We start from the raw sequence: 27772 nt of genomic DNA, 5'->3' as shown, positions 1-27772 counted from the left end.
CACTTTATGCCCTTCGGGTAGAGTGCCATGGCATCACACAGCTCACAGCAACTTCCAACTCCTGGGCTTAAGCGATTCTCTTGCCTCAGCCTCCCAAGTAGCTGGGACGACAGGAGCCCGCCACCATGCCCAGCTATTTTTTGGTTGCAGTTCAGCCGGGGCCGGGTTTGAACCCGCCACCCTCGGTATGTGGGGCCGGCGCCTTACCGACTGAGCCACAGGCGCCGCCCCTAACTTGTAAAAGATACTTTGAGACAATGTAAAAACACAGCTTATCAGGCTTTCATTCACTACTTTTATCATCTACTAAAGACTGTCTAACTATGTAGTTCTCAAGCAGAAATGATTGTGCACCCCAGGGGAACATTTGGCAATGTCTGGAGCTATTTTGGGTTATCACAATCTGGAAGTGTTGCTGGCATCTAGTAGGACGGGGGCCAGAGATGCTGCTAAGCAACCCGCAGTGCAGAGCCAGCTTCCACAGCAAAGATTAGCTGCCTCGCATGTCAGGAAGACCAGGGGGTCACCACAGTCTCAGTTTAATATTCCTTCTATACGTACGGTTAGCATTTTATTATAAGAGCTCTCCTTCCTCTGTTATTTATTTATTTATAGAAGGATATGTGAATTTTTTTTTATTCTTGGGTCATATCCCATTATCATTATTTTGATGTTAATGACCCCAATACTACAAACCAACATCTTGTGCCTCCTTATGATGCACCTAGGAGAACACACTATCCCTTCCGTGACAGTCCCACCAAAAATCCACAGCCTAACTTTAATAAGTCAGAAAAATCCATATTCACTGGCCTATACTGATTCATAAATGTTAACGTCAAGATGCCCCCCAAAAAAGATAAGTAAGGGATTGTTCCAAATTCAAAAAGACTAAAGAGACATGGTAACTAAATGAAATTTGTATACCTAGATTATCCTGCATCTACTCTAGGAGACCAGGGGGAAAATACATATAAAAAATAAAGGATATTGGCTCAGTGACTGTAGCTCAAGCGGCTAAGGTGGCAGCCACATACACCAGAGCTGGCGGGTTCGAATCCAGCCCGGGCCTGCCAAAATAACGACGACAACTACAACCAAAAAACAGCTGGGCGTTGTGGCGGGTGCCTATGGTCCCAGCTACTTGGGAGGTTGAGGCAAGAGAATCATTTAAGCCCAAGAGTTGGAGGTTGCTGTGAGCTGTGATGCTACAGTACTCTACCTAGAGGCTACAGCTTGAGGCTCTGTCTCAAAAAAGAAAACCAAAAAAAAAAAAACAGGACATTATTGGAACAAATGACAAAACCTGGAAACTCCGGATAAGATAATATTGTATAAATGTTAAATTTTCTGATTTGATTAACTGTTAAGAGAATGGCTTTGCATTTACAAAATATACACAAAATTATCAGAGGCAAAGGGCCAATGACTCAATATTTATTCTCAAATATAGACAGAACAATAAACCAAGTAGAGAAAAATATGAACTGGTAATAAGAATAAATTTACAGGGAATCCAGAAAATATGAGCTGTTACAACTGTCAATGTAAATTTACCAAAGTTTAATCGTCACATCAGAATTTCATAAACTTGAAAATCAGTAACAAAGCAAATTACTCACTTGTAAATACCACTACCAAAATGATTGCCAGATCAATGAAGAGAAACTGGAAGTCTCCTAGGTTACTTAAGATCTATAGAAGTAATTTTAAAACATAATTAGTTTTCAGGTACTATTTTTACAGCACTGTCCCTAGGTTTTCGTTTTTAACTATCCCAATTGTAACTTCAAAATGACACATGGACCTGCTTAATTAGAATGCATTTGCCTTTGAAATCTATTGAACATAGCATATAGTTAAACATTTAATTTAATACATTAGTATAAATGGCACTTCCTTAAAATTCATTCCAAAAAAACCTTTAAACAGTTTTCTGGCAAAAAAAAAAAAAAAAAACCAAAAACAAATAATTTATTCAGAATACCTGAGCTTGTTGATTATCATCTTGAAAATCCCTTAACATATAATACCATTCTTTCTGATACTTTCTACTAATGGTAAAAAGGGATAGTTTCACAAAGATTCTTTGGGATGCCACCAATGTCCATTTAGAGAAAAATCTATAATGAGAACACTTTAATTGTAAAATCCCAAAGAGTACCCATGAACAACACTGTTGAGATCTTCTTCTAAATGCACAGTCTACAAACTATTGCTGAAACACCTTTTTTTTTATTCTGGCAGTCTCCTATAAATGTATGGCAAAGCTAACTACAATTCTGAAATACGCCACAGCGTGACATTTTGAGTGTTTTGAGAAAGATGTCCAATCTATATACTAAAGGCAGAAAAGAATACAATCATCATTTATTCACAAGGCTTCAGCCTTACAAAAAAAGCCATTCCAGATTAGTGAGATGTTTGATCTACTACTCAAACTACAGTATACTGAAGGTAAATTTACAGATACAACTTATATAACTTCCATTTCAATGGATGCATTCAAAATCAAACATATATGCCCAATATCTTAATTTAATTATCTTAATATCAAGTGCCGCCCCAGTGCACAATGTTAATACTCACGGAATACAAAAGAGTAACACTGAAGTACTGGATAATGCTGTATAGTGCCATAAATTTAAACACACAGAAGGAAGTTATTAAAGCAGCACGGCCTTCCCTGCGAGAAGAAATGTAGATATGTGAATAAAAGCATTTTAAACTCTTCCTCCAAACCACAATTACATCTTGGCAGAAGAACATCAACATTCCATAGCTATAACAAATTGCTTATCCACCAAAAGAAGCCAGCCAAAGCAGAACTGGAAGAAATGAGTAGCAATCAGCTATTAGTAAGTTACAGTTTACATGTGCTAATATACCACTAAAACAAATTCACATTACTTTTTCTGATAATTTTCCCCTCTATATTATAAAAGCAAGATACAAAGAGATAAAAATTTTCAATTTGTATTACCTGATAAGGTTTGGCACACAGGAAATACTAGGAGTTTTAGAGGTAAAGGGAGATGCCACTGAAGCCTCAAGCTCTGATAAGGAAATGCCTCCATGTGCTCTCTTTAAAGCCTAACAATTTCAAGAAAACTAGTTAAGTATTGTGAATATGATTAGACTAGAAAAAGAACTACTAAAGTAAATTGCAAAAACTATACTTACACCACAATCATTTGCACCATCACCACACATTCCAACAAAATAGCTAGGAAACAAAACAATTTTAAGAATTTAATTAATTCTGTAAATACATGACATTTAACTTATTAAGATTTCGTATTATACAGAGCTAACAGACTATGATTTCCTTCACAAAACTAATGAATCTTTCATTACAATAACCACAGGCACGTTACTCTGCAAACAGCACAAGCTTACAAGTGAAAAATACTTGGATTAGTGTCTTATTTCTGTCACAGTATAGGCAAATCATTTTGGTGTCTTAATTTCCTAATCTTTAGCACAAAGCGCTTGTGTTTATATAGTCTTTGGTATACTTACTTTTGAAGTTACCAGGAAAGAGTTCACCCTCTAGAACCTGAAGTGTAACTGTTTACTAGAACTATGTGGTCATTTTTTATCAAGATAGAGTTCCTGAATGAATGAATGAACTTCTCATAGCTATTACTTAGAGAAAAAATGATAGATATTAAGCTTTAGAAAAGTAAACAAGCCCACATAAACTTCTTTTCAAGAGGCACTTAAAAGTTTTCACCTACCTTATAGTTGACAATCATATACATGTACAAAATATCACTTTTCTGGGATTGAAAATGAAACTAATTCTTCAAAACAAAAACAAAAATCCACCAATACATACTCAACATTTTGCAATGCTTCTACCAATTGTGTCTTCTGATCAGGTGCCATACGAGCAAACACAGTGCCATGCAACATCAACTGGAAAAAAAAATTTTTTTTTAATACGTTCTCACAGTGTAGTCATGTGAACACACATATAAATCCAAATCATTTACCTTAGGAACAAGGTCTTGAAAATGCTCCAGTATCACAGAAAACGACTTTCCATTCATTGCAAAATGGTAACGAGTTACCTGAAGATCCTCTAAGCTATCGTGGACCAATTTAATTGGAATGGCCTGGGTATATAAGACATTCAGAACAGTATTTAGGCATCCAAACCAAGCAACACAATTCTATGTTAAATATGTTTGTTCCAAACTTAAAGAGTATTAAATATCAACTTCAATTTGAAATGATTCATGAACTATTATGAACCACCAGCATTAATTATCACTAATTATTTTAAAAACTGGAGAAATATTTGGGATTCTTAGACTATGGTTCTCAATTTTGGCTAAATATCAAGATTTACACATTGAGATCCCTGGGTCTATCCAAGTCCTAATGAATCATAATCTGATGAGTTAGTTCAGGCTTCCATTTTCATTTAGTTTTTGTTTTATTGTGTTTTAAGCTACATTTTAGTTTTTCAGACTAAATGCAAACAAGCAAGCTTCAAAGTGAAGAATTAATTACATTACCTCCGAGTTAATTGCTGATGAATTACTGCACAGTGTTAGGGAGTCTGCATAATGCCAGTTTATCTTGGCAACTTTCCCATCCTTTGGAGGTAATGCTTCAGCAATAATAACCTTATCCTGAGGTAGAATCATCCCACAGTCTCTAGCCACAGAGACAGCAGTCAACATGTTGTCACCTAATTTTGCAAAATATTATAAGGCATTAAAATTAAAATGGAAACATAAATGTATCAAACAAATGCTTACTGAGAATCTACTACAGTCCCGGTGACTGAACTAAGCAGAAGTATAATTTATGGTCTTTACCCTTAGAATCTAAAAATAGCAAAATCTGGGCATACTTCAAATAATCCAATTATGTATATGCTAAGTAGACAAAACATTCTCACACACAATTTTTAAAGCCAAATACAATTTTCAATCTTTTCTAGTCATGCACTCTTTGTACCCACATAATATGACACAGTGCTACATACAGAATAGGTGCTCAATAAATATTGGCTGAGAGAACCTAGAAGTGAGGGACTGGTAGTCTGTGCAAAAACTCTATAGCACAGTATCGTAGAAAAGGATGAATTACAAAAGCAAGATCACAAAACAAACAAGAAAGATAATGAGAACAGATATAACGACACGAAGCAAGAGAGATAACTTCTCATTCTTGAGAAAGAAAACTGAAGAGATGCAAAGGCAAGATATTACAGGAGAGAAGCAGATAAGGATTTAGGGATCCCACTGCTACCAGAACCATGGTATTTCTTTTTCAAACTCTCACACACTCTTTCCAAGGGCATCTTCCTGTGACCCTTGAGACACAAAGACATGTTCTGGCAAAGAAAAAGGAAGAAGTAATGAAAAGTGCTTTGATCAATGAGACTTCAGAACTAATAATTATTGGGATCCTAATGGACTCCGTCACCTTGAACTATCTTGCAATAAGTATGCTATTAGATGGATCTCAGAAGTTTAAAACATAAAAATGGTGGTGGTGGTGGGGGGGAGCAGCCAAACTACAACAACAACAAAAATAGCCAGGTGTTGTGGCAGGTGCCTGTAGTCCCAGCTATTCAGAAGGCTAAGGCAAGAGAATCACCTAAGCCCAGGACTTGGAGGTTGTTGTGAGCTGTGATGCCACAGCACTCTACTGAGGGTGATAAAGTGACACTGTCTCTAAAAAAATACATAAATAAATAAATAAATAAATAAATAAATAAATAAATAAATAAATAAAAATGTATACAGCCTTCTCCCATATAAGTTTTACCGAACACGTTAAGTGCCATAAAGTCAATATCTTAAATCTGATTATTACCTAAGGAAAAAAACCCCAAAGCTACCATAATTTTACACAGCTAAAGAATAAGAGTTATCTAATATTATCAACTAGTAATACCAGAAGAATCATTCAGATGTACTCGTCAAAAAACAAAACAAAAAAGGGCTTTTTTCCACTATTATGAATTTAAGTTAGGATAAAATACATTACTTTACATATAAAATGTCTATTTTAACAAATATTTATTAATCGTTTTCTATGCACTTAGTAGCTCTAAAAATGATAGAGGGCCCAAAATGAATACACCTAACGGTCAAGAATCTTATATGCTTGCAGAGAAAGCAAATCTACAATTAATTAACCCCCCAAAAAGGTATAGTAGTGCTATAAGAAATATATGAATAAAAGAGACAACAGAAAGTATAGTGTACCTTTTACTATTTTACTATACTTTCTATAAATACAACTTGCTAGACCTCAAAAAGAATACTGTGAAGTTACCTCATACCTTACGAAAATACCTGGAGCTAAAATCAGACAACTTAGGACAAAGCCACTATATAATATGCTTTTGTAACTAACTGATCATTCTTCAATAATATATAACCTGAACTCTAAAAGTCATGCTCAATTTTTTTCTGTGTTCTTTTATAAAGTCTAACCTGTGACCATGACAGTGCGAATGTTGGCTTTATGCAAATCTTCAAGTACTGCAGGGGTTTCTTGCTTTAATTTGTTCTGCATTACAATTAATCCCATAAAATCCATGTTGTTTTCAATGGTTTCTCTGCAGAGAAAGAAGTTTTAACATAATGGCTTAGTCAAGAGAATTATTGTTCCCTTTGTGCTGATACAGCAATTAAAAAATCTATAAATTATAAATGGAAACATTTCCTACGCTGAATAAACCATATGTGCATTTATGAGTTCAATATTTCACAAAAGTTTAATCTGAAAAAGCAATTCCCAAAAAACATTTTTCAAATTAAATTTTGACCTTTGAAGTATGAAATATAAAAATCATTTGGAAATATGTACCTTTGTAAAACACTACTACTAAAGAATATTCATCTTATATTCTATTCAAAATGTATAAGCATATATTTATTCTTTATTATCCCCCTATAACAGACCCTAAGTTAAATGTTAAAAGGAACAAACAAGCACATTTGATAGGGGTTTAGTGAATTCATTATCAAGCCTTTGATCAATTCTATAAAATAAATCTGGATGCTGGATGTGATACAAGAATCGTTAGTAGTACAATGAGATCTACTCAGGACCCAGAGATGGGTCTTTGAAAATTTTAGTAATTAATATAATTATCAAGATACTATTCTTCAAATAAGTATCCACAATATACCAAGCACTATGTTAGTCACTGGCAGGTCAAAGATGAAAAGGCATGATCTCTACTCAAGACCATTTTATGCCAACACAGACGTGCAAATCAGAGATATACACAAAATAATACATGTATCTATCTGATAATAAAGTCTGTTCAGTGATACGGCTGCATTCACAAAATCTCACCTTAGAAAATTATAACAACTATTTTTTTAATGGGAAAAGGGGGCTTGAGGAGAGGGACCAGAATTTCAGACTCGCAATAACCAAGTGATTTTTTTTCCCCAAAGTGATTTTTTGAGACAGAATCTCACTATGTTGCCCTCAGTACAGTGCGGTGGTGTCATGGCTCACAGAAATCTCAAAATCCTTGTCTCAAGTGATTCTCTGGTCTCAGCCTCCCGAGCTGCTGGGACTACAGGCACCTGCCACAATGCCTGGTTATTTTTGCAGATGGGGTCTCACTCTTGCTCAAGCTGGTCTCCTGAGCTCAAGCAATCTGCCTATCTCAGCCTCCCAAAGTGCTGGATTACAGGTGCAAGCCACCGCACCGGGCCCCAAGTGATTTTTCCATACAAAAATTCTACAGAAAGTGCTTAAATTGCACACCTATGAAACCTAAACATCTATGAAGTAAGTAATATATCATAATGGGTGGTAAAAATATCAAAGAAACATTGAGAAAAATCAATATATATATAATATTGATGGTAGTAATAGGAGAAAAAAAGCCTTGAAACACAAAACTGCATTTCAAAGCACAAAGTTTCCCCAGTGTGATACTACTATGTCAAAAGTGCAGAGCCATTTTCCTTTATAAGGCATAAGTTTCTGTCTTCAGTTGGTTTCTTAACTCTCCTATGAAGAATATAGCTCATGGAAGTTTTTCCCTCTAATTAATGAATACACCAATAAATTAGATATGAAGACTGAAGCTAAGAAACATGCTAAAAGCTCATTCCCACAGGGTAGAATGCAAGCACAGAGGTGGTTTCAGCTGAAAGATGAAAAAGAAGGGAAAAGAGAGAGACGAAAGTTGACAGCAAGAGATAGTATATTCTGGACAGAAGGAACAGCCTATCCAAAGATAAGAAGAATGTCTGAACATGACAGGCTATGAACTATAGGAATTCAGTGACTCTTAAAAAGGGAAAATGGCAAAAGGTGAAGTTATACAGAAGAGACTAACATGCCCTTTGGAGGAATTAAGAGATATCATATATTCATATCAACTGGACAGAGGTCTTTTTATTTCTAAACATTCTGAGTATAATGACCACCACCTCCAAATAGGCAAAATTAGCAGGACAATAATGTATATTCCTTTCTGGTATAAAATGTGAAGTATAACATTGTAATTCTCTAAATGAAAATGCTATCCTCAAAGACTGGCAATGATCTCAGGTGCTCTATATAAGTGACAGTAGAAATGACAACCTGGAATGTGAGGCCTGTATTTATATATGAATGGTAAGGTGACACTGGAAATACCATTTGCTTGGGGACTGAGGAGATCTGGAGAGAAGCTGGGTGGGAGAAGAGTGGCTGCTGTAACTCATGACACTCTGACCAAACTAGTACTTGGGTCCAACGACTGGGCAAAAGTGAAGACGTCAGTTAGAGAAAATAAACTTCTGTACAATTATATTTACTATTCCTAGAATGTGCCTGTCACACAGTAGACACTCAATAATATTTAACTAATGAATTAAAAATAGTTCCAAAGAGTTCTAAGGAAAAACAATGTATAATAATATAAGCAGACGCAGGTAAATAGTCAATATACAAAGAAAGGAAATTAGTGGAAAAAATGTATTCTTACCATATCACCTAAAACGATACTATATTTTTATATTTGCATACATTCAATAAATATTTAATGCATGCCTATCTGGGTGCAAGTTATTGTGCATGACTTATATAAATATAAATGATGCATACAGGAAAAACCATAGCAAAGCTGCTCATCAGTCTCACCTGCTAACATTTTGTACTTTATGCCATGTCAATTTTGATTCCAATTTTCTGTGTGCAAGAGCTATCACACGGAAGCCCTGTTTAGTGAAATCTTCCAAAACTTTTTCAAAGTCAACAGGAACTTTTAAAAGAAAAAGTAAATTTCATTGTTATAACTGCTAATACAAGCTTATGCAAATACCAGGATCTTATGCAAAGCAGTTATTTCCTTACCTGTTTCAGGTTTACAAAGACTGGCAATGACTTCAGGAGCTCCTTTCATGTAGGCATCCATTTTCTTATCCCCTAGCACCCTTGCAACCACACTCATACGTTGCAAAGCAGAAGAAAATGGGAACTGGCGAACAATTCCTATCTCATAAATAGCCTATATAATTTCAAAAGATGCACAAAGCCTTTATTATTCTTTCAGAATAAAAATAAATGTACTCATGTAACAAGTAAACATTCTTCACTTACTGGAAGTTCAAACAGCTCCTAAAAAAAAGCAAGAATAAAGAAATAATACAGATTAAGTCTATTAATATTTTCAAGTTAGAAAAACTTTACTAAGCATCTGCTCAGCTTATCTGGAAAAAAACAAGTCAGGCTATTCTACCTCACATTTTTAAAAAGTTATGTTCTTAAATATTTTTAAATACTCTATCCTGAAAATAAATTTGCTATCCTGAAAATACTAGTACTAAAATAAAACAAGGAAAATAGATATTTTTAAAATCTACCTAAAAATAAACCATTCTTATTAAATTCTGGGAATTTAGATGCTATTGAAAAGAACTGATCACAAGATATTACATAAGAAAAAAATTGGGGGTACTAAGAATTAAATCTCAACTTTTTTTTTTTTTTTTGTAGAGACAGAGTCTCACTTTACCACCCTTGGTAGAGTGCCCTGATGTCACAGGACTCACAGCAACCTCCAGCTCTTGGGCTTTCGCGATTCTCCTGCCTCAGCCTCCCGAGCAGCTGAGACTACAGGCGCCCACCACAACGCCCGGCTATTTTTTGGTTGCAGTACAGCTGGGGCTGGGTTTGAACCCGCCACCCTTGGTATATGGGGCCAGCGCCCTACTCACTGAGCCACAGGTGCCACCCAAATCTCAACATTTTTACAAAGAATGCCTGCAATACGCCAGAGGTGTAATTATTGATCAATGCAGTTAAAATATTCATATCCACATATGAGTTAAAGAAAGCTCATGTGACTTCCTCTTCTAGTAACATTTCAAAATAAGAATTAAAGTAAGCAACAGCAGTATTATCCAGCTTAAGTGATTTTGTACCATTTCTTGGTCTCCTGCAGGTGTAGATTCAGGAAGCAGTTGTTTGGGAGGACGAACCACGGTGGGCATAATTCGATTATGAAGTGCTGTTTCTTCTTCAGTTGCTTCTTCCAGAATCTGAAAGGAAAATATTTGATGCCTTGCTTCACAAAATTCAACTCACTTGTTTCACATTCGAATGCAACGTTATGGCCATTTTCAGTGAATTAAAAAATAATTCTGTCCACGGAACAAATGAGCACTTCTAGATTACCATAAAGCTGGTTGGATGACTAGCAACCCAGGGAAAAGGAGAGACATTAGACGTTACAACCAGAAGAAAGAAATAGAGACAAACTTCTCTCACTTCATTCCAACAAGCTGTTGGATTTAGACACTAGCTCTGGAAAAAAACCCAGAAGATTACAGCAGTTCTAAAAACTCTCAGTCTAATCATCTATGGATGCCTTTCTGCTAACAGGAGAGAATTCAAGAGTACAGGAGGATAAAGCATGGTTAGTAGAACCAGGGGGTTGAGATCAGGCTAAAGTGAAAAAATGTGAGTTTAGAGTTTCAGCTTGAACACTTCTGGTTAAGCTACCATGAGAGATGCTACAAAAGTTTTGAGATATGCAAAATTTAAGAAACGTAAAATTACTTCGATTACTATACTTTTTCAATATAATTGCCATGACATAATATGCACTTTTGCATTCTTGTAAACCATTTTTGAAAACACTCTTTCCACTTATTTTCTTCAAGTGTAAGCTCACTTTCATAGGCGTGAACTGCTTCTTCAGGTCTGGAGCATCTTCTGCCACACATTCGATTTTTTACTATAGGGAACAGAAAATAATCACCTGAGGATGAGTGGATGAGTCTTAAGTTTAACCTCTGAACTCCAGCAACTGAATGGTGATGTTGGCTGTGTGGGTGGATGATTGTCATGGCGCAAGACAGTCCCCCAGTCTTGTCCTTGGTCACTGTACTTGAAGCTTCCTAAACATTTTTGGTAGACATACTATTATGTACCACTAAGTAGAAACAGTTCTTCATTCCTCCACAGGAACACGGACATGACTGCTTTCAGAGAAGAAAATTCCCACCATTAAAAAAAACAAAAACAGAAAAAAAAAAAAAAGAAAATTCCTACCATTTTCTTTCTGACACTTCAGGGCCTCTTCTCTTTTGTTGGTGAATTTTCATGGGGAAAAAAATCCACAGTCAACTGACGCCTTTTCTCTGAATCAGACTGGTAAATCCAGGTTTCATCACCAATAATATGTCAGAAACGCATCTTGACTTGCCTCTGTTCATCAATGTGAACAGCATTTCTTCATATCGTTCAACATGGATTTGCTTTTGCTCATCTGTCAAAGTGTGAGGCACCCACTGGGATGAAATTTTCTTGACTCAAAGACAACTGTGCAGAATTTTGGACACTGCCAGTAATCTAATCTTTAGTGCTGCTTCAGTGTCCTTAAATGTCATTCCATGGTTTTTGCAAACCATTTTTTCCCACAGCGGAAATGTTTTCCTCAGTCACTTCTGTCATGGGATGCCCATTCCTCTCATCTTTCAATAAAGTTTGGCCTCTTCTAAATTCTTGAAACTACAGAAAAATCGCTGCACAGGAAGGAGGAAGGTCCCTGTTGCAAATGCTCAAGGCTTTGAGAATTGTTTAACCCACTTTTAAAATCACAGAAAATCATCTTGCGAAAGTGCTCTCTTCCCAGCTCTATAGCTGACACCAACATGAGTGCCACATGGACAGAAACAAATAAATGAGGCCTTCCCAGCAACACTGACAAGCCAAGCAAGTTGAAACTTGCACAGGTTAATCAGAAAGGATGCTACTGTTGACTATATTTCTTAGAAGTGAAATAATGGACCATGACACAATCTGTCTCAAATCTTTTTAATGACCTTCACATACTATCCAACTCTTTGAAATTTACTTCAAAAACATTTGGGGGGTGAGAAAAATTCAAACAAAAACCTATATTAAACACATACAATAGAAACAATAAATTGACTACAGAACTAGAGAAATTAGAAAATGATAGGGAGAACTATGAACAATTAGCCAATTTTATACAATTCTAAAATGCATTCTTTTTTCACATTTTCACATCTCTAATATTGAGATGCATCTATTATATGACATCGATCACACTGGGTAGCAGTTGTGACTAGTTATGTGAAACTATTCCACTGATAAATAAGATCTGATAAGATCAAGCATCAAAGCATCTCATGAACAATAAAATATGCCATTATACAAATTTATTTCTTTAACCAATTTCTTAAAAGATCCACAAACACAGGCCAGGCGCAGCTCATGCCTGTAATATTAGCACTCTGGGAGGCTAAGGCAGGTGGATTGCTTGAGCTCATGAGTTTGAGACCAGCCTGAGCAAAAAGCAAGACTCTGTCTCTATTAAAAACAGAAAAACTGAGGCAAGACGATTGCTTGAGCCCAAGAGTTGGAAGTTGCTGTGAGCTGTGACACCATGGCACTCTACTCAGAGTGACAGCTTGAGAGTCTTAAAAAAAAAAAAAAAAAATCCACAAACGCTGACTACTAAATCTGCTAAAAAGCTGGAGAAAAATTTTAGAGAACAAAGATAACTCAGTCAATTTTGCTTTTCTCTCTACTAATGAAAAAGGGCCTCCTTTCAGGAATTAAATTTCAAGAATATTTATTGTAGGCTTCCAGAAGATAGCATTTCTGCATCACCCACCTCTTCACTTTCAAAATGTTAACAAAACGGAGACAGAGAAAGAAGAAATCCTGTAAAAGTAAACAGAAAGCAAAGCAGAGAAAGGGAATTTCAAATATGGAGCCAAAGGGCAAACTGAAACACAATCATTGACACAACTGTGAAGGAAACACTATCCTACAATAAACACAGAGGAAAATATCAGGAGAGACAGAAATATTTCTTATCAGCCAGAATAGCACAGGTAAACAAAACAAAAGTCAGAGAGTGTTCTCTAGAGATACGAATTCTCCGTGTGAAAGGAGTAAAGGCTGCTAACATGAGGGTTAGCGTTCCAGTGTAAAAAACTCCACTGTGCAAGTCTGGGGAGAGTGGGTGAGGAAAGTTAAGTGAACTAACTCTGCAACTGTTCCTCTGAAACTAAAACATTTGGGAGACCCTGTTGAGACCCCACCCTCGACACACAGCAAGTCCCCTGTCACCTTCTCATAAAACAGACTAATATACCTATGGACTATGAAGGATAAAGACTTCAGTGCAACTATTCAGAATTATCAAACAGGCCTTCATTCTTGAATAGGAAAGCATCACCCAAATGTATAATAAAAATCAAAAGCATGAAGAAGACACACCAAGCACAGGAAGGAGAAAAAGAAATTGACCCCAAAGAAAAATAATTCAGAAGCCAGACGGGGACTCTAAAAATTAACTATCATTGCATCTATAAAAGAACTGAATGGCAGGTTCAAATGCAGCCCGGGTCGGCCAAACAACAAAGACAACGACAACCAAAAAAATAGTCAGGTGCTGTGGCAGGCACCTATAGTCCCAACTACTTGTGAGGCTGAGGCAAGAGAATTGCTTACGCCCAAGAGTTTGAGGCTGCTGTGAGCTGCGACACCACGGCACTCTACCAAAGGTGACAAAGTGAGACTCTGTCTCAAAAAAAAAAAAAAAAAAGAACTGAACATTGTAAAGTGATAATAACCAGAAAACATAAGGAAGCACTCAGAAATTAAAATTACCAATGGAAAACATAGAAAAGAAAGTTATAAACAATAATGGGGGGAGGAGGGAGAACAAGAGAAAATAGACAATAGGGGCTCGGCGCCCATAGCACAGTGGTTATGGTGCCAGCCACATACACTGAGGGTGGTGGGTTCAAACCCAGCCCGGGCCAGCTGAACAACTGCAACAAAAAAATAGCCAGGCATTGTGACAGGCACCTGTAGTCCCAGCTACTTGGGAGGCAACGGCAAGAGAAGCACTTAAGCTCAAGCCACAGCACTCTACCAAGGGCAACATAGTGAGACTCTATCTCAAAAAAACAGAAAATAGACAATGGGTAGAAAAGAGCACTGAAGACATCATGATCATACTTTTTTGCTTATGAGACTCAAGGTCAACTTACTGACTTCTGGGCTACTGCCCCACATTGCTTGCTGATCTCTGCTTTATCCTATAAACATAAACCAGGGCCCTGAGTTGGTCAACCTCTATTAAAGGTATTTAAATGAACTAATAGATACTTTTAACATAATTCTTAATATTTCTCTAGTGATGTAGCTTTAAGAAATTACAGTTAGTTCCTTGTGCAATAGAAGACAGACTGTCATCAAAACAGCCAGCAGATCCTTTTGTAGTTCCTAAGTGTCATGACTGAGTGTTCACGCACATGTGTGAGATGTGACTCTCTCAAACGTTGTTAGGGTGTTGGCACATTACCCGTCTAATGTGAAAAAGAGTTAATAAACAAAAACAAAAAAAATGTGTCAGCAGACATAATACTTTCATGAGGGTGAGGTAATTTAACTTTTAATATATTTTCCTAAAGTTGCTCATACTTTAAAATAACAAACTTACCCATCCAATTGCTTCAAACATTTTCAAATCAAGTGGATCACCAGAAAGCACCCCTTCGATCTTTGTTAGCGAATGACAAGTAGCCATACAAGCAACAAACCGGGATTTTACCAACATCTCATTGCAAATATTTTCTTCTGGTAAAAGAAATCTAAACAGAAAATAAAATGAATTAGTTTCATAAATTCCCAAGGCTAAAGACAATCTTCTATATGGCTTCTTTAGGTTTTATAATTAAAAACAAAAAAGTTTTTAATCCAAAACTGAACTTATAAGAAAGAGAAATTTTCAAGGGCCAAGAACAAGGAAAAGGAAAACCAGAGAGGTATGGACTTGAAAAGATGCTATGTTAGGGGAGAAGAGAGAAGGCCATCTCAGTACTCTAAGGAATTAGGGTTTAATAATGCTCACAAAGGAACAAAAAATCATGTCCTGGCCCTACACAAAGCAGGGAGTGGGTACTGAGAGAATCCCTCTAACCCAAGATGCCAGTGCTCTTGAAGAGCTAACATACCCTTGGAGAAAGAGTAGACTAGAAAAAAATTTACCCCCCAGACTCAAAGGCATAATAACTAAGAACAAGTTTGTCTCTTTTCTCGTCAAGTTCAAGAAAACAGATAGCAACACAGTATTTCCTATGCACCAGGCATTATTCTAAGAACTTTACATATATTGACTTGTCATCATACTATATAGGAAGGTGTTTCATTATCCCATTATAGATGAAAAAACTGAAACCAGGGTGGTTAAAATCTTGTTCAAGGGCTCAGTGCCTGTGGCTCAAACGGCTAAGGCGCCAGCCACATACACCTGAGCTGGCGAGTTTGAATCCAGCCCGGGCCTGCCAAACAATAATAACAGTTGCAACGAAAAAATAGCCGGTGTTGTGGTGGGCGCCTGTAGTCCCAGCTACTTGTGAGGCAGAGGCAGGAGACTCGCTTGAGCCCAGGAGTTGGAGGTTGCTGTGAGCTGTGATGCCATAGCACTTTACCCAGGGTGACAGCTTGAGGCTCTGTCTCAAAAAAAAAAAATCTTGTCCAAGGTTATACCCCATAAGTAGCATGGCAAGGATGAAACAGGAGTTCGGGCTTCAAGGCCTAACCTTGGAACCACTACACTACACAGAATGGGTTTTACATTTCAACATATGCTACAGACTGATCCAGAAACTCCCAAGTTATTATAGAGCAACATTAGTTTGTTGGCACCACTAATAACATTGGAACTCTTGGCCATGTAAAGTTAAAACTTCTCTAGACCGGAGCTCCCACAGCACAGCCATGAAGGAGTTTAACAGAAAAATCCTAAGGCCGGTGGCTCACACCTCCAATCCTACCACTCTGAGAGGCTGAGGCGGGTGGACGGCTTGAGCTCATGGGTTCAAGACTATCCTGAGCAAGAGTGAGACCTTGTTTCTAAAAATAGTAAGGTGTTGTGGCTGGCGCATGTAGTCCCCTACTTGGGAGACTCAGGCAAGAGAATCCCTTAGGCCCAAGAGTCTGAGGTTGCTGTGAGCTGTGATGCCACAGCACCCTACCCAGGGCAACAGCTTGAGGCTCTATCTCAAATAAAAAATAAATAAATAAAAAATAAAAGGAAGAAAAAGAAAAAGGAAAAAACCTCCTATGGACAAGTCCATAACTTAAAGATACACTTGGAAACAATTCACCAGGACAGCCAACAGACATAATGAAAACCATAAATCTGATATAATAGAAGGGCAATCTCAAATAATGCAAAAAATGACATTTTTTAATTAGACTTAGAAAAAAAGACAATTATAGATGAGGGAGCAAAGGTAGAGGCATATTTGAGAAGAATCAAGCAAATTTTCTTGCACAAATGCAGTTAAGATTCTCAGATGGTGGGTGGCGCCTGTGGCTCAAAGGAGTAGGGCACTGGTCCCATATACCAGAGGTGGTGGGTTCAAACCCAGCCCTGGCAAAAAAAAAAAAAAAAAAAAAAAAAGAGAGAGAGAGAGAGACAAGATTCTCAGATGGAAATGAAACAAAGTAGAAGCAAAGGCCACAATGGAAGAATAAGAGGCTTAAAATCTTCCAGAATTTATGAAAAACATGAATCCTTGGGGCATCAAGAAGCAAAATGAGTCCTGTACAAACAAAAAAGATCACAATGAAACTGCAGATCAAGGATAAAGTTTTAAGGCTATCAAAGAGAAAGAGATTACTGAAGACACTAGTATTTCTCAATAGCAATAACAAAAGGTATAAGGAGAAAAAGAACATCTTCAAAGTACTGAGAAAACACAACTGTCAACCAAGTGATGGTACAGTTACACCATCACTCAAGAGTGACAGTGAAATAAAACAAACGTAGTTAAAGATGGTAATTTAATCAGAGGAATTTGATATGAGAAGCAATGGTTAAGACATTTGCATACCTATGTAAATCTTATGCACCATCATAATCAAGGTACGTAAAAGGAATGAATAATCAAAAGTATTCTATATTCCATAGGTTGGGGGTTTGGAAGACAGTATTGACACCCATGAACTTTAAACTCTAAATATGAATATTAATAATTTAAGGACACCCCAACAATAAAAAAAAAAAAAAAAACACAAGAGTTCCTGGGGAGGAAAATAAATACACAGATGGGATTTTTTAGAATTAAAATTGCTATAGAGAGTATGAAATGCTGTAACTGAAGAAATGTTCTTCAAACAACGAAAATAAAAGTATAAAGTAAGGTGAAAGCTATAAAAAAAAATAATTTAAGGACAAAAAAGATCAGGATGTATAAATTCAGAAGAGAGAGAGAAATGAGAGAATGAGAAAACACATATGTAATTTGATACGAGGAATGGTTGAAATAATTTCAAATATGTGTGAATAAATGTGAACACAACAGCATATAGCGACTGAAAAGTAAACAAGTGGAATAGGTAGACTACACAACCATTAGGCAAAAGAAAGCTAATGTGGAGCTATATTAATATTAGATGAAAGTGGCTCAGCGCCTGTAGCTCAGTGGTTACAGCGCCAGCCACATACACTGGAGCTGGTGAGTTCAAGCCCAGCCTGGGCCTGCTAAACAACAATGACAACTGCAAAAAAAAACAAACAACCAAACAAAAAAAAACCGGCTGGCTGTTGTGGTGGGTGCCTGTAGTGCTACTTGGGAGGGTGAAGCAAGACTATCCCTTGAGCCCAACAGTTTGAGGTTGCTATGAGCTGTGATGTCACAGCACTCTACCAAGGGTGATACAGTGAGATGCTGTCTCAAAAATAATAATAATAATAACAATTAGATGAAAGATAATTTAAAGCACTATGTGTTACCAGGGATAAATAAGGTCACAATGTGACATACTACTTAGCAAGAAAATGTAACAATTCTTGAAATTACACTGACTATACTGTCTCTCAAACTACATAAGCCAAACTCTAGCAGACTTCTGAAGGGGAAAAATTAACATAAACCCAACTATAGTAGCAAAACTTCTGCGCTTCAAAAGGCAATAAAAACAAAGAGATAAGCCAGAGACTGATGGAATGCATTTTCAATACATAGTATTAAAAAAGATTACTACCTAAATATGACTTCTAACAAATGGATAAGACAGCATGAAATAGCCACTTTATATCCATCCATTTTGGCAAAATTTACAAGTCTAACAATATTGTTTGTCAAAAGATCTTTATCCACTGAAGGGGAGAGTATAAGAAGCACACCACCTAGACGGCAGTACAGTTAGGCAATCCTGAGTAAAGGTGAGCCTGCGCCCACGCAGCCCTAGCCCTTACGCTCACAGGACCGCGCTCACTGAGACGCAACTGCATGCTCACAAGGAGCTGGATGGAAGAATTTTAATCACAGCACTATTTGTGCAAGTACAGAGAAAAAATAACCTTGTCCCTTATTAGAACAGATATTATAGTTTAATCATATACTGGAATAAGATAAAGCAATTAAAATTAATAAATTACACCATACCTATCAACATGATCTTCAATGTTACGAGAGAAAAAGGGATATCACAGTATATCATTTACATATATCTACTTATAAATCATTTGTGTAGCAAAAATATAAACTAGGCAAAAAATTTTTTTTTTTTTTTTGGTTTTTGGCCAGGGCTGGGTTTGAACCCACCACCTCCAGCATATGGGACCGGCGCCCTACTCCTTGAGCCACAGGCGCCACCCTAGGCAAAATTTTTTTAAAACTTTAAATGGTAGCAGAAATAAGTAAAGGGACAGATGGGGACAGTAGCAATTTATGTAATATTTTAATCCTTTAAAAGAAGAAATATGAAGCAAACATGGGATGTCAGTTATTTAACCTTAGTGGTAGGTATACAGTTGTCCGTTATAGTACATTCTACATGTTTGAATGCTGCATGCTAAAATTGTTACTAAAAATCAACTAATAAATTATCAAGTCTAGCTATTTACCGTGCATTTTCCACTCGCTGAATTCCCCAAAGATCTAAGCCATCTTCAGTAAGCGTTCCAGTCTAAAAAAAATAAATAAACTCCCTCAACCACACAGCATTAAAAACTATGCTGCACATAATGCAATGGATTACATAAATAGTTTGTAAAAAAGAGACAAAGAAGGGGGGAGGAGAAAGCAAAGGGAAAAGGAGAAGGCAAGGGGGAAAAAAATCAAGCTCTTTTTTTATTAATATTAAATCATAGCTATGTACATTAATGCGATCATGGGGCACCATACACCGGTTTTATAGACTGACACATTTTCATCACACTGGTTAACATAGCCTTCCTGGCATTTTCTTAGTTATTGTGTTAAGACAATTATATTCTAAATTTACTAAGTTTCACATATACCCTTGTAAGATGCACCGCAGGTGTAATCCCACCAATCACCCTCCCTCTGCCCGTCCTCCCCCCTCCCTCCCCCCATTCCCCATATTCTTAGGTTATAACCGGGTTATAGCTTCCATATGAAAGCCAAAAATTAGTTTCATAGTACATTGGATACTTTTTCTTCCATTCTTGAGATACTTTACTAAGAAGAATATGTTCCAGCTTCATCCATGTAAACATGAAAGAGGTAAAGTCTCCATCTTTCTTTAAGGCTGCATAATATTCCATGGTGTACATATACCACAATTTATTAATCCATTCATGGATCGATGGGCACTTGGGCTTTTTCCATGACTTAGCAATTGTGAATTGGGCTGCAATAAACATTCTGGTGCACATATCTTTGTTATAATGTGATTTTTGGTCTTCTGGGTATATACCTAGTAGAGGAATTACAGGATTGAATGGCAGGTCTATTTTTAGATCTCTAAGTGTTCTCCAAACATCTTTCCAAAAGGAATGCATTAATTTGCATTCAAAAATCAAGCTCTTATCATCAGCTTCCATGAGTCTGATAGAAGATTGTTTGCTCAAGATTTAATTTTTTAAAGCAAAACTTCAAGAAAATGAATTTTAGCTCAGGAAAGAAAAAATTCTTGTAACAAAGTATATTTCATAATATTTCTCATTTTTTTCATAAAACCATAAAATTGATGACCCTTTTATTTTTGAAAGATACATTAAATAAAATCATATAGCAGGGCAGTTCCTGTGGCTAGGGTGCTGGCCCCATATACCGAGGGTGGTGGGTTTGAACCCGGTCTTGGCCAAACTGCAACAAAAAATACCCAGGCGTTGTGGCGGGCACCTGCATTCCCAGCTACTCGGGATGCTGAGGCAAGAGAATCGCCTAAGCCCAGGAGTTGGAGGTTGCTGTGAGCTGTTGACACCACAGCACTCTACCGAGGGCAACAAAGTGAAACTCTGTCTCAAAAAAAAAAAAAAAAAAAAAAAAAAAATCATATAGCAGACTCTAAACATACATAATTAAGAGCAATAAAATCACAGAAAATATATGTATGGAGCCTATTCTGTTAAGTAAGAATTACTATCCAAAAACATGAAAAATGGCTTGGTGCCTGTAGCTCAGCAGCTGGGACACCGGCCACATACACCGAGGCTGGTGGGTTTGGGCCCTCCAAACAACAATGACAGCTTCAGCAAAAAAAAAAACAGCTGGACATTGTGGCAGGCGTCTGTGGTTCCAGCTACTTGGGAGGCTAAGGCAAGAGAATCGCTTGAGCCCAAGAGTTTGAGGTTGCTGTGAACTATGACTTCACAGCACTCTACCCAGGGCTACAGAATGAGACTCTAGGTCTCAAAAAAATAAATAAAAGATAAAATACAAACATGAAAGATCATATGATCTTTACTACTGCTATTTCCTACTCCTACAAGGCAAAATTCTGAATATGAATAATTTATTATGAATTTGAGGAATATCCAAAGCATTGAAAATGGAGAAAGTAAGAAATACAGCAAGTCCTCAAATAATGTCATTTTGCCATAGTGTGAATGAGGGGGGAAAAGATCTGATTCCTAGCCTGAGCTACTGTCTCTACGTAGCTTGCATGTTCTCCCCATATTTTACTCCAGATGGGAACATCCCAAAGCTGTGCATGGTAGGGGAATGGTATGGCTTACTGGTCCCAGTCTGAATGTGGGAGTGTGGGAGGGTGTGGTATGTGTGTGTACCCTGAGCTGCCAGGTTAGGCTCTGGTGATCCTGAAAAGATCACTGGGTAAATACTTGTCTTATTTGTTTTTATTAGAATTTCTTAAGTGTGTATACAGCTCACATTTATTTCAATGTTTAATATCAGAAGTTTTAGGTCTTTTTTTTAGAACGTTGATAATGTTTTTGTGACCAGAAATATGCCACAGGAACTTAGTTTTTGTATCAATTACCCTGTGGTAAAACGGGTTTCATTACTCTTCATTTTGCTTAAAGTCACAGTTTCCAAGAACCTGTTGATGATGTTAATTGAGGACTAACTGTATATAAAACTGATGCATAAAACAAATAAGTTGAAGAGGAGGAGGAAAATTAGAGGCACATTAAAGAATGTGTACAAATTAGTTGACAAAGATGATGGAAGATTACTCTAAGTATTTAAAAGCTACAAAGTAATCTTCTGAGATCTTATGAAACTGAACCAACCTTGTCAAAGCAAACAAGATTCAGCTGTCCACAGATATTTATCCTTTGGGGACTAATACAGAAAATACCAATCTTCTTCAGTCTTCTCTGAGCGTACACAATCCCAGCAGTCATTGCAGCAGGAAGCGCAGGTGGCACGGTAATTGTAATGATATCAAGAGACTCAATAATTATTACCCCAACTTCTACCTACAATTAACACAAAACAAGTGTCAAACCCCCAATATTAGATATTTATTAATTTAATGTGGACATTTCCTTAGTGAAAACCTATACACTATTTTCAATTTTATATGTTTGTATGTATATACGTCTATTAACCATGTAAAATTTTTTCCCTTCAGTGATTCTGCAAAATACAAAATTCAATGAATTGTTAATGGCTTGTAGAATGACAGCTATTTTTAAAGGACAATATTCTCACTGTAATAGTCCTACATACTTCACACATCAAAGCAAGTTCAAGAAACTCTATTAGATACTAACTTGTCTCACAAGCACCATACTCTGCCAGTCTCCACAGGGGATAGAAAAGAGAAATTTGCAAGGTACCTTAGAAGTGCCTTTAATTAAGCAATGAAAAATAATTTTAATAATGTATATTTTATCCCAGAAGTTAAAAGGGGTGAAAAGGCTTTTGCTGAGTATGTTGGGGTCTTTTTTCCCTTTTTCTTTAAGTCACAAAACAGCAAGTAAAGACGATCTAAGTCAGAGCCATCCAAAAGAACTGTCTACTATGCTGGAAATGTCCTGTAAGTGTGCTTTCTTTTCTTTCTTCTTTTGAGACAGAGTCTTTTTTATTATTATTATTATTATTATTAAATCATAGCTGTGTACATCAATGCAATCATTGGGTACAATGTGCTGATTTTTATATACAATTTGAAAGATTTTCATCAAATTGGTTAACATAGCCTTCACGGCATTTTCTTAGTTATTGTGTTAAGATGTTTATATTCTACATTTAGTAAATTTCTCATGTATCCTTGGTAAGAGAGAGTCTTATTATAATAAGTCACCCCCGGTGGAGTGCTATGGCATCACAGCTCACAGCAACCTCAAACTCTGGGGCTTAGGCGATTCTCTTACCTCAGCCTCCCAAGTAGCTGGGACTACAGGCACCTGCCACAATGCCCAGCTATTTTTATGTTGTAGTTGTTTGGCAGGCCTGCGCTGGGTTCCAACCTGCCAGCTCAGGTGTATCTGGCTGGTGCCCTAGTCGCTGAGCTACAGGTGCCGAGCCTGTAAGTGTGCTTTCTAAAATAACAGCTCATAGACTCATGACTTTAATGTTAATTTAAAATTAAGTTAACTTAAAAACAATGAAGGATTTGGCAAATTAGTCTTTGTCATTGGCACACTTTCTCCTTTAAAAAAAAAATTAAGTTAGCTTAAATTTTATTTGCTTGGTCTCGCTACCATATTTCAAATCCTCAATGGCCACATGTGGTAAATAATTAAGGATCAAACCTTGTAAGAATCCCACATTCATACCTTATTTAAAATGCTATTGATGATAGTATAGATAAATCCAATGCCAGCCACTGCCACAAGACACAGGAGAAACAAGTAGGCATCTCTGTAGAGTTTAAAATCAGTTGGTTTGGGATACAATATAGAACGAACAAGCTGTCCTTTGGAAGTACTAAATCCTTTCAAAAAATTAAAGAAAATTACTTATTCAGAATCTCTTTTTAAATAATCAGTAAGTATCAAATATGCAAGAGATTAAATAAAATGTTTTCTACCTGTTCTAACTACTATGGCTTTGACAAGTTCTCCGGCGTAGAAACGTGTCTGAATAACAGTCGTACCACAAAACAAAGTGTGTCGTTTATGGGTTTCTGGATTATATAATTCATCTCCCATTCCTTTTATGTCTACTGAAGGATTTGGCAAATTGGTCTTTGTCACTGGAACACTTTCTCCTTAAATAAAAAAAAAAGCCATAAATTATTAAATGAAAGCAGTATCAAACACAAGACAAATCTTTAAGTGTTAAAAATCCTAAATGGTGGGCAGCACTGTGGCTCAGTGAGTAGGGCGCTGGCCTGGACCAACTAAAATAACAATGACAACTGCAACAATAATAAAAAAATAGCCACACATTGTGGCAGGCACCTGTAGTCCCAGCTACTTAGGAGGCTGAGGCAAGAGAATCGCTTGAGCCCAAGAGTTTGAGGTTGGTACTCTTCCCAGGGCACAGCTTGAGACTGTTTAAAAAAAAAAAAAAATCCTAAATGTTACCATGTTTACGATAGTTATTAAGAGTTCTGTATGTGGATAACATGGCTTAATCAGTTTTTTATATACCAATTTCCTTATCCAGAAATGCCAAACATTTGTCTCCCACTGTAATTCCAAACAGTGATGTGACTAAATGATAATACCAGTTTATATTTAGAAATGACTATGTTGTAGAGTTTGAAATAATTTCAAAGAAAGATAAATAATTGCCATAGCCCATGAGTCTGTGCTCTCATCCTTAGTAACTAAAGTGGAAAGCACTCTTGTTATCCCAACTACACAAGAGATGTGAAGGCGTATGCCTAATCCCTGCCAGAAATCAGAAAGGAAAAAAAGCGTCTGGGCAAGGAGTGAAGGAAAGAGTAAATAGTATGGAAAAACAGCCAAGTTCTTCTTAAAATGTAATCCTCTGTAATAGTCACTCTTCTTGCTTCAAAGAAGTCAAGTGTATAGGAATACACTTGTGTATGTTTTAAGACAAATCTCTTAACAGTTTCAAATTACATTATATACCGAGGGTGGGTGGTTCAAACCCAGCCCCGGCCTAACTGTAACAAAACAAAACAAAAAGAATAGCCCAGCATTGTGGCGGGCGTCTGTAGGCCCAGCTACTTGGGAGGCTGAGGCAAGAGAATTGCCTGAGCCCAGGAGTTAGAGGTTACTGTGAGCTGTGATGCTACAACACTCTACCAAAGGTGATGAAGTGAGACCCTGGTTTATGGGGGGGGTGGGGGGGGAAGAATCATTTTCTAGCCACATTGACTAGGCTAATAAAAAATATTCATGTGATTAAAAAGATATAAAGCTCAGGCAGTGCCTATGGCTCAAGAAGTAGGGCGCTGGTCCCATATACCAGAGGTGGGGAGTTCAAACCCAGCCCTGGTCAAAAACTGCAAACAAAAAATAAATAAATAAATAAAAAGCTAGATTTGTTGGGCAGCACCTGTAGCTCAGTGGGTAGGGTGCCGGCCCCATATACCGAGGGTGGCGGGTTCAAACCCAGCCCTGGCCACCTGCAACAAAAATATAGCCGGGCACTGTGGTGGGTGCATGCAGTCCCAGCTACTCAGGAGGCTGAGGCAAGAGAATTGCCTAAGCCCAGGAGTTGGAGGTTGCTGTGTGACGCCACAGCACTCTACCGAGAGTGACAAAGTGAGACTGTCTCTACAAAAAAAAAAAAAAAAGATATACAGCTCTACTTCCAGAATGTAAATCACCAAAGGAAAGTCATCTTACTGTCTTATTTTGTCTGTTTGTTTTTTTGAGACAGAGTCTCAGTCTGCCAACCCTTATAGAGTGCCATGGCGTTGTAACTCACAGCAACCTCAGACTTCTGGGCTCAAACAATTCTCTTGGTGCCCACTACAACAGCTGGCTATTTTTAGAGGTGGGGGTCTCGCTCTGGCTCAGGCTGGTCTCGAACTCATGAGCTCAGGCAATCTGCCTGCCTCAGCCTCCCAGAGTGCTGGGATTACAGGTGTGAGCCACTACACCCAGCCCTTTTTATTATTATTTTTTTGAGATAGGAGTTGGCTCTCTTGCCTGGGCTAGAGTGCAGTGGCCTGATCAAACCTCAATGCAACCTCAAACTGCTGGGCTCAAGCAATCCTCCTGCCTCAGCCTTCCAAGTAACTAGGACCATGGGCACACATTGCCACCACCACGTCCGGCTAACTTTTCTATTTCTTTTTGGCCCGGCTATGTTGCCCAGGCTGGTCAGGAACTCCTGACTTCAAGTAGTCTTGTCTCTACTTCCCAAAGTACTGGGAGTATAGGTGTGAGCTATTGCACCTGGCTAATAAGTCATTTTAAAGTTTACTGCTCTTTAAGAAAAATATAAAATCTTTATTTATTCTCACTTTTTACACATCAATTAGGGAAGCAAATACTCTATGCTGTATTCCCTGTGGGCAAAAGACTTCTTTCCTCTCCCCCTACTACAAACCATTTCCTATGTCAAAAGAGTGGCCATAGCGGGCAGCACCTGTGGTTCAAAGGAGTAGGGTGCCGGCCCCACATGCCAGAGGTGGTGGGTTCATACCCAGCCCTAGCCAAAAACTGCAAAAAAGAAAAGAGTGGCCATAGGCAGGCCAAGAGATACAGCCAACACCTGCACAATGCTTTATTATCACAGCTGAGTATAATGCAGAATTTGGGTCTACTCAGAATTCAAACACCGTCAAAATCCCTCACATTCATGGGTTAAGAAACAAATGACATAGCTAATTCTGAGAAAGCTTAATCAGTAACTACTTAATCCTAATATTACAAACATTTTGTGTGATATTTACCGATTTAGTTTAGTTTACCTGTTAACATGCTTTCATTTACAATGCAGGTACCATTAATAAGTACTGCATCACAAGGCATGATTGTCCCGTTTAATGGAATGACCATGATATCTCCTGGCACAAGGTCTGTAGAAAAGATCTCTTCTATTTCTGAATTTAAAGAAAGAAAGAAAAATCTGAAAAGAATATTCTTTAACTTGGAATAAAAATACAGCAAACAATCTTGATCTCAACAAGTTATTAATATAATGGGGTTAAGTAGAAAAATCCCAATAAATGGAAAGTTTTGACCAGTAAGATCATTAGGCAAAGCATGGTGTGTCAGCTAGTTTGTCTCCTCATGGGATGCCAGTTGAGCAAGGTAATGCCACCAACTACCCTCTGACCAAGCAAGTGTGTAGTTTCAACACTCATGACAACTGTCAGTGATCAATTTTAGCTATCAACCATCTCAGAAAACAGAAACAATGAATCCACACAGGCGATCCCCCTGAAACAGGTAAAATAAACTCAGATTTTAAGAGTCCCTTGGAAAGAGGAAGAAGCATTGAAACTTTTAACATTCAATAGCATTTTATAGTATTCCTTTTCTCCCTGCCACTATTTATAAGTCTCACTACTTTCTCAATATTGATAAATCAGTCTTTTTAAGACTTTTTTCTTTTTTTTGAGACTGAGTCTTGATCTATCATCTAGGCTAGAGTACCTTAGCCTCAGCCTAGCTCGCAGCAACCTCAAACTCTGGGGACTCAATTGATCTGCCTGTCTCAGCCTCAAGAGTATTTTGGAGCTACAGAGGTGTGCTACCATGCCCAGCTAATTTTTCTGTTTTTAGTAGAGATGGTGTGTCACTCTGTTCAGGCCAGTCTCAAACTCCTGAACTCTTCATAATTCCCCCCACCCAGGGGGTTAGGATTATAAGCATCAGCCACAGCACCCAGTTAAGATTATTTAAATATGACTAAATTTATTAAATAAACATTGTAATATTTTATATAGTTCATTATTTCTTCATAAATGTAAGTTAGCTAAACATTTCTTGAAGATTTTGCTGAGGATTAAGGTTTTCTTTAGGACCCTCTTCTAGGTAGGCATTCTCTTCCCTCATGCTCTTCCACCCACACACAAACACACAGGTTAATAATGCTCAGAACAGAGTCACACCAGTGACTAAAGGAAGATGAGTGAGGAGAAAACATTTGTTTTTCTGATGTTTGTAAGACAAATACTCTTTCCTTTCTAAAAA

At 37.3% G+C, this 27772-nt stretch overlaps 1 protein-coding gene and 1 non-coding gene across 6 annotated transcripts in view; one reads left to right on the top strand and one right to left on the bottom strand.

The window, feature by feature from the left end:
- ATP13A3 (ATPase 13A3) overlaps nt 1-27772 on the bottom strand; it is a 107342-nt gene that overhangs the window by 28908 nt on the left and 50662 nt on the right. For all 5 annotated transcript variants that reach the window (XM_053565156.1, XM_053565160.1, XM_053565157.1 and 2 more), the window contains 18 exons: nt 26545-26676; nt 23737-23916; nt 23483-23640; nt 21989-22177; nt 19394-19455; nt 14975-15125; nt 10410-10526; nt 9586-9603; nt 9340-9493; nt 9127-9247; nt 6465-6589; nt 4527-4702; nt 3999-4121; nt 3842-3921; nt 3184-3226; nt 2984-3093; nt 2590-2686; nt 1623-1695 (listed from right to left, as the gene is read on the bottom strand). In XM_053565156.1, the coding sequence (XP_053421131.1) occupies nt 1623-1695; nt 2590-2686; nt 2984-3093; nt 3184-3226; nt 3842-3921; nt 3999-4121; nt 4527-4702; nt 6465-6589; nt 9127-9247; nt 9340-9493; nt 9586-9603; nt 10410-10526; nt 14975-15125; nt 19394-19455; nt 21989-22177; nt 23483-23640; nt 23737-23916; nt 26545-26676 (2109 nt within the window). The remainder of the gene's footprint in view (nt 1-1622; nt 1696-2589; nt 2687-2983; nt 3094-3183; nt 3227-3841; nt 3922-3998; nt 4122-4526; nt 4703-6464; nt 6590-9126; nt 9248-9339; nt 9494-9585; nt 9604-10409; nt 10527-14974; nt 15126-19393; nt 19456-21988; nt 22178-23482; nt 23641-23736; nt 23917-26544; nt 26677-27772) is intronic.
- LOC128568310 (small nucleolar RNA U13) lies at nt 14743-14846 on the top strand. Its single transcript, XR_008375116.1, has one exon. It is a non-coding gene; the product is annotated as a small nucleolar RNA U13 (small nucleolar RNA).

The sequence above is a fragment of the Nycticebus coucang genome, chromosome 16, assembly GCF_027406575.1.
Source record: "Nycticebus coucang isolate mNycCou1 chromosome 16, mNycCou1.pri, whole genome shotgun sequence".
Lineage (NCBI taxonomy): Eukaryota > Metazoa > Chordata > Mammalia > Primates > Lorisidae > Nycticebus > Nycticebus coucang.
The sequence above is the reverse complement of the archived record's forward strand: the minus strand, read 5'-3'. Positions and strand labels throughout refer to the sequence as shown.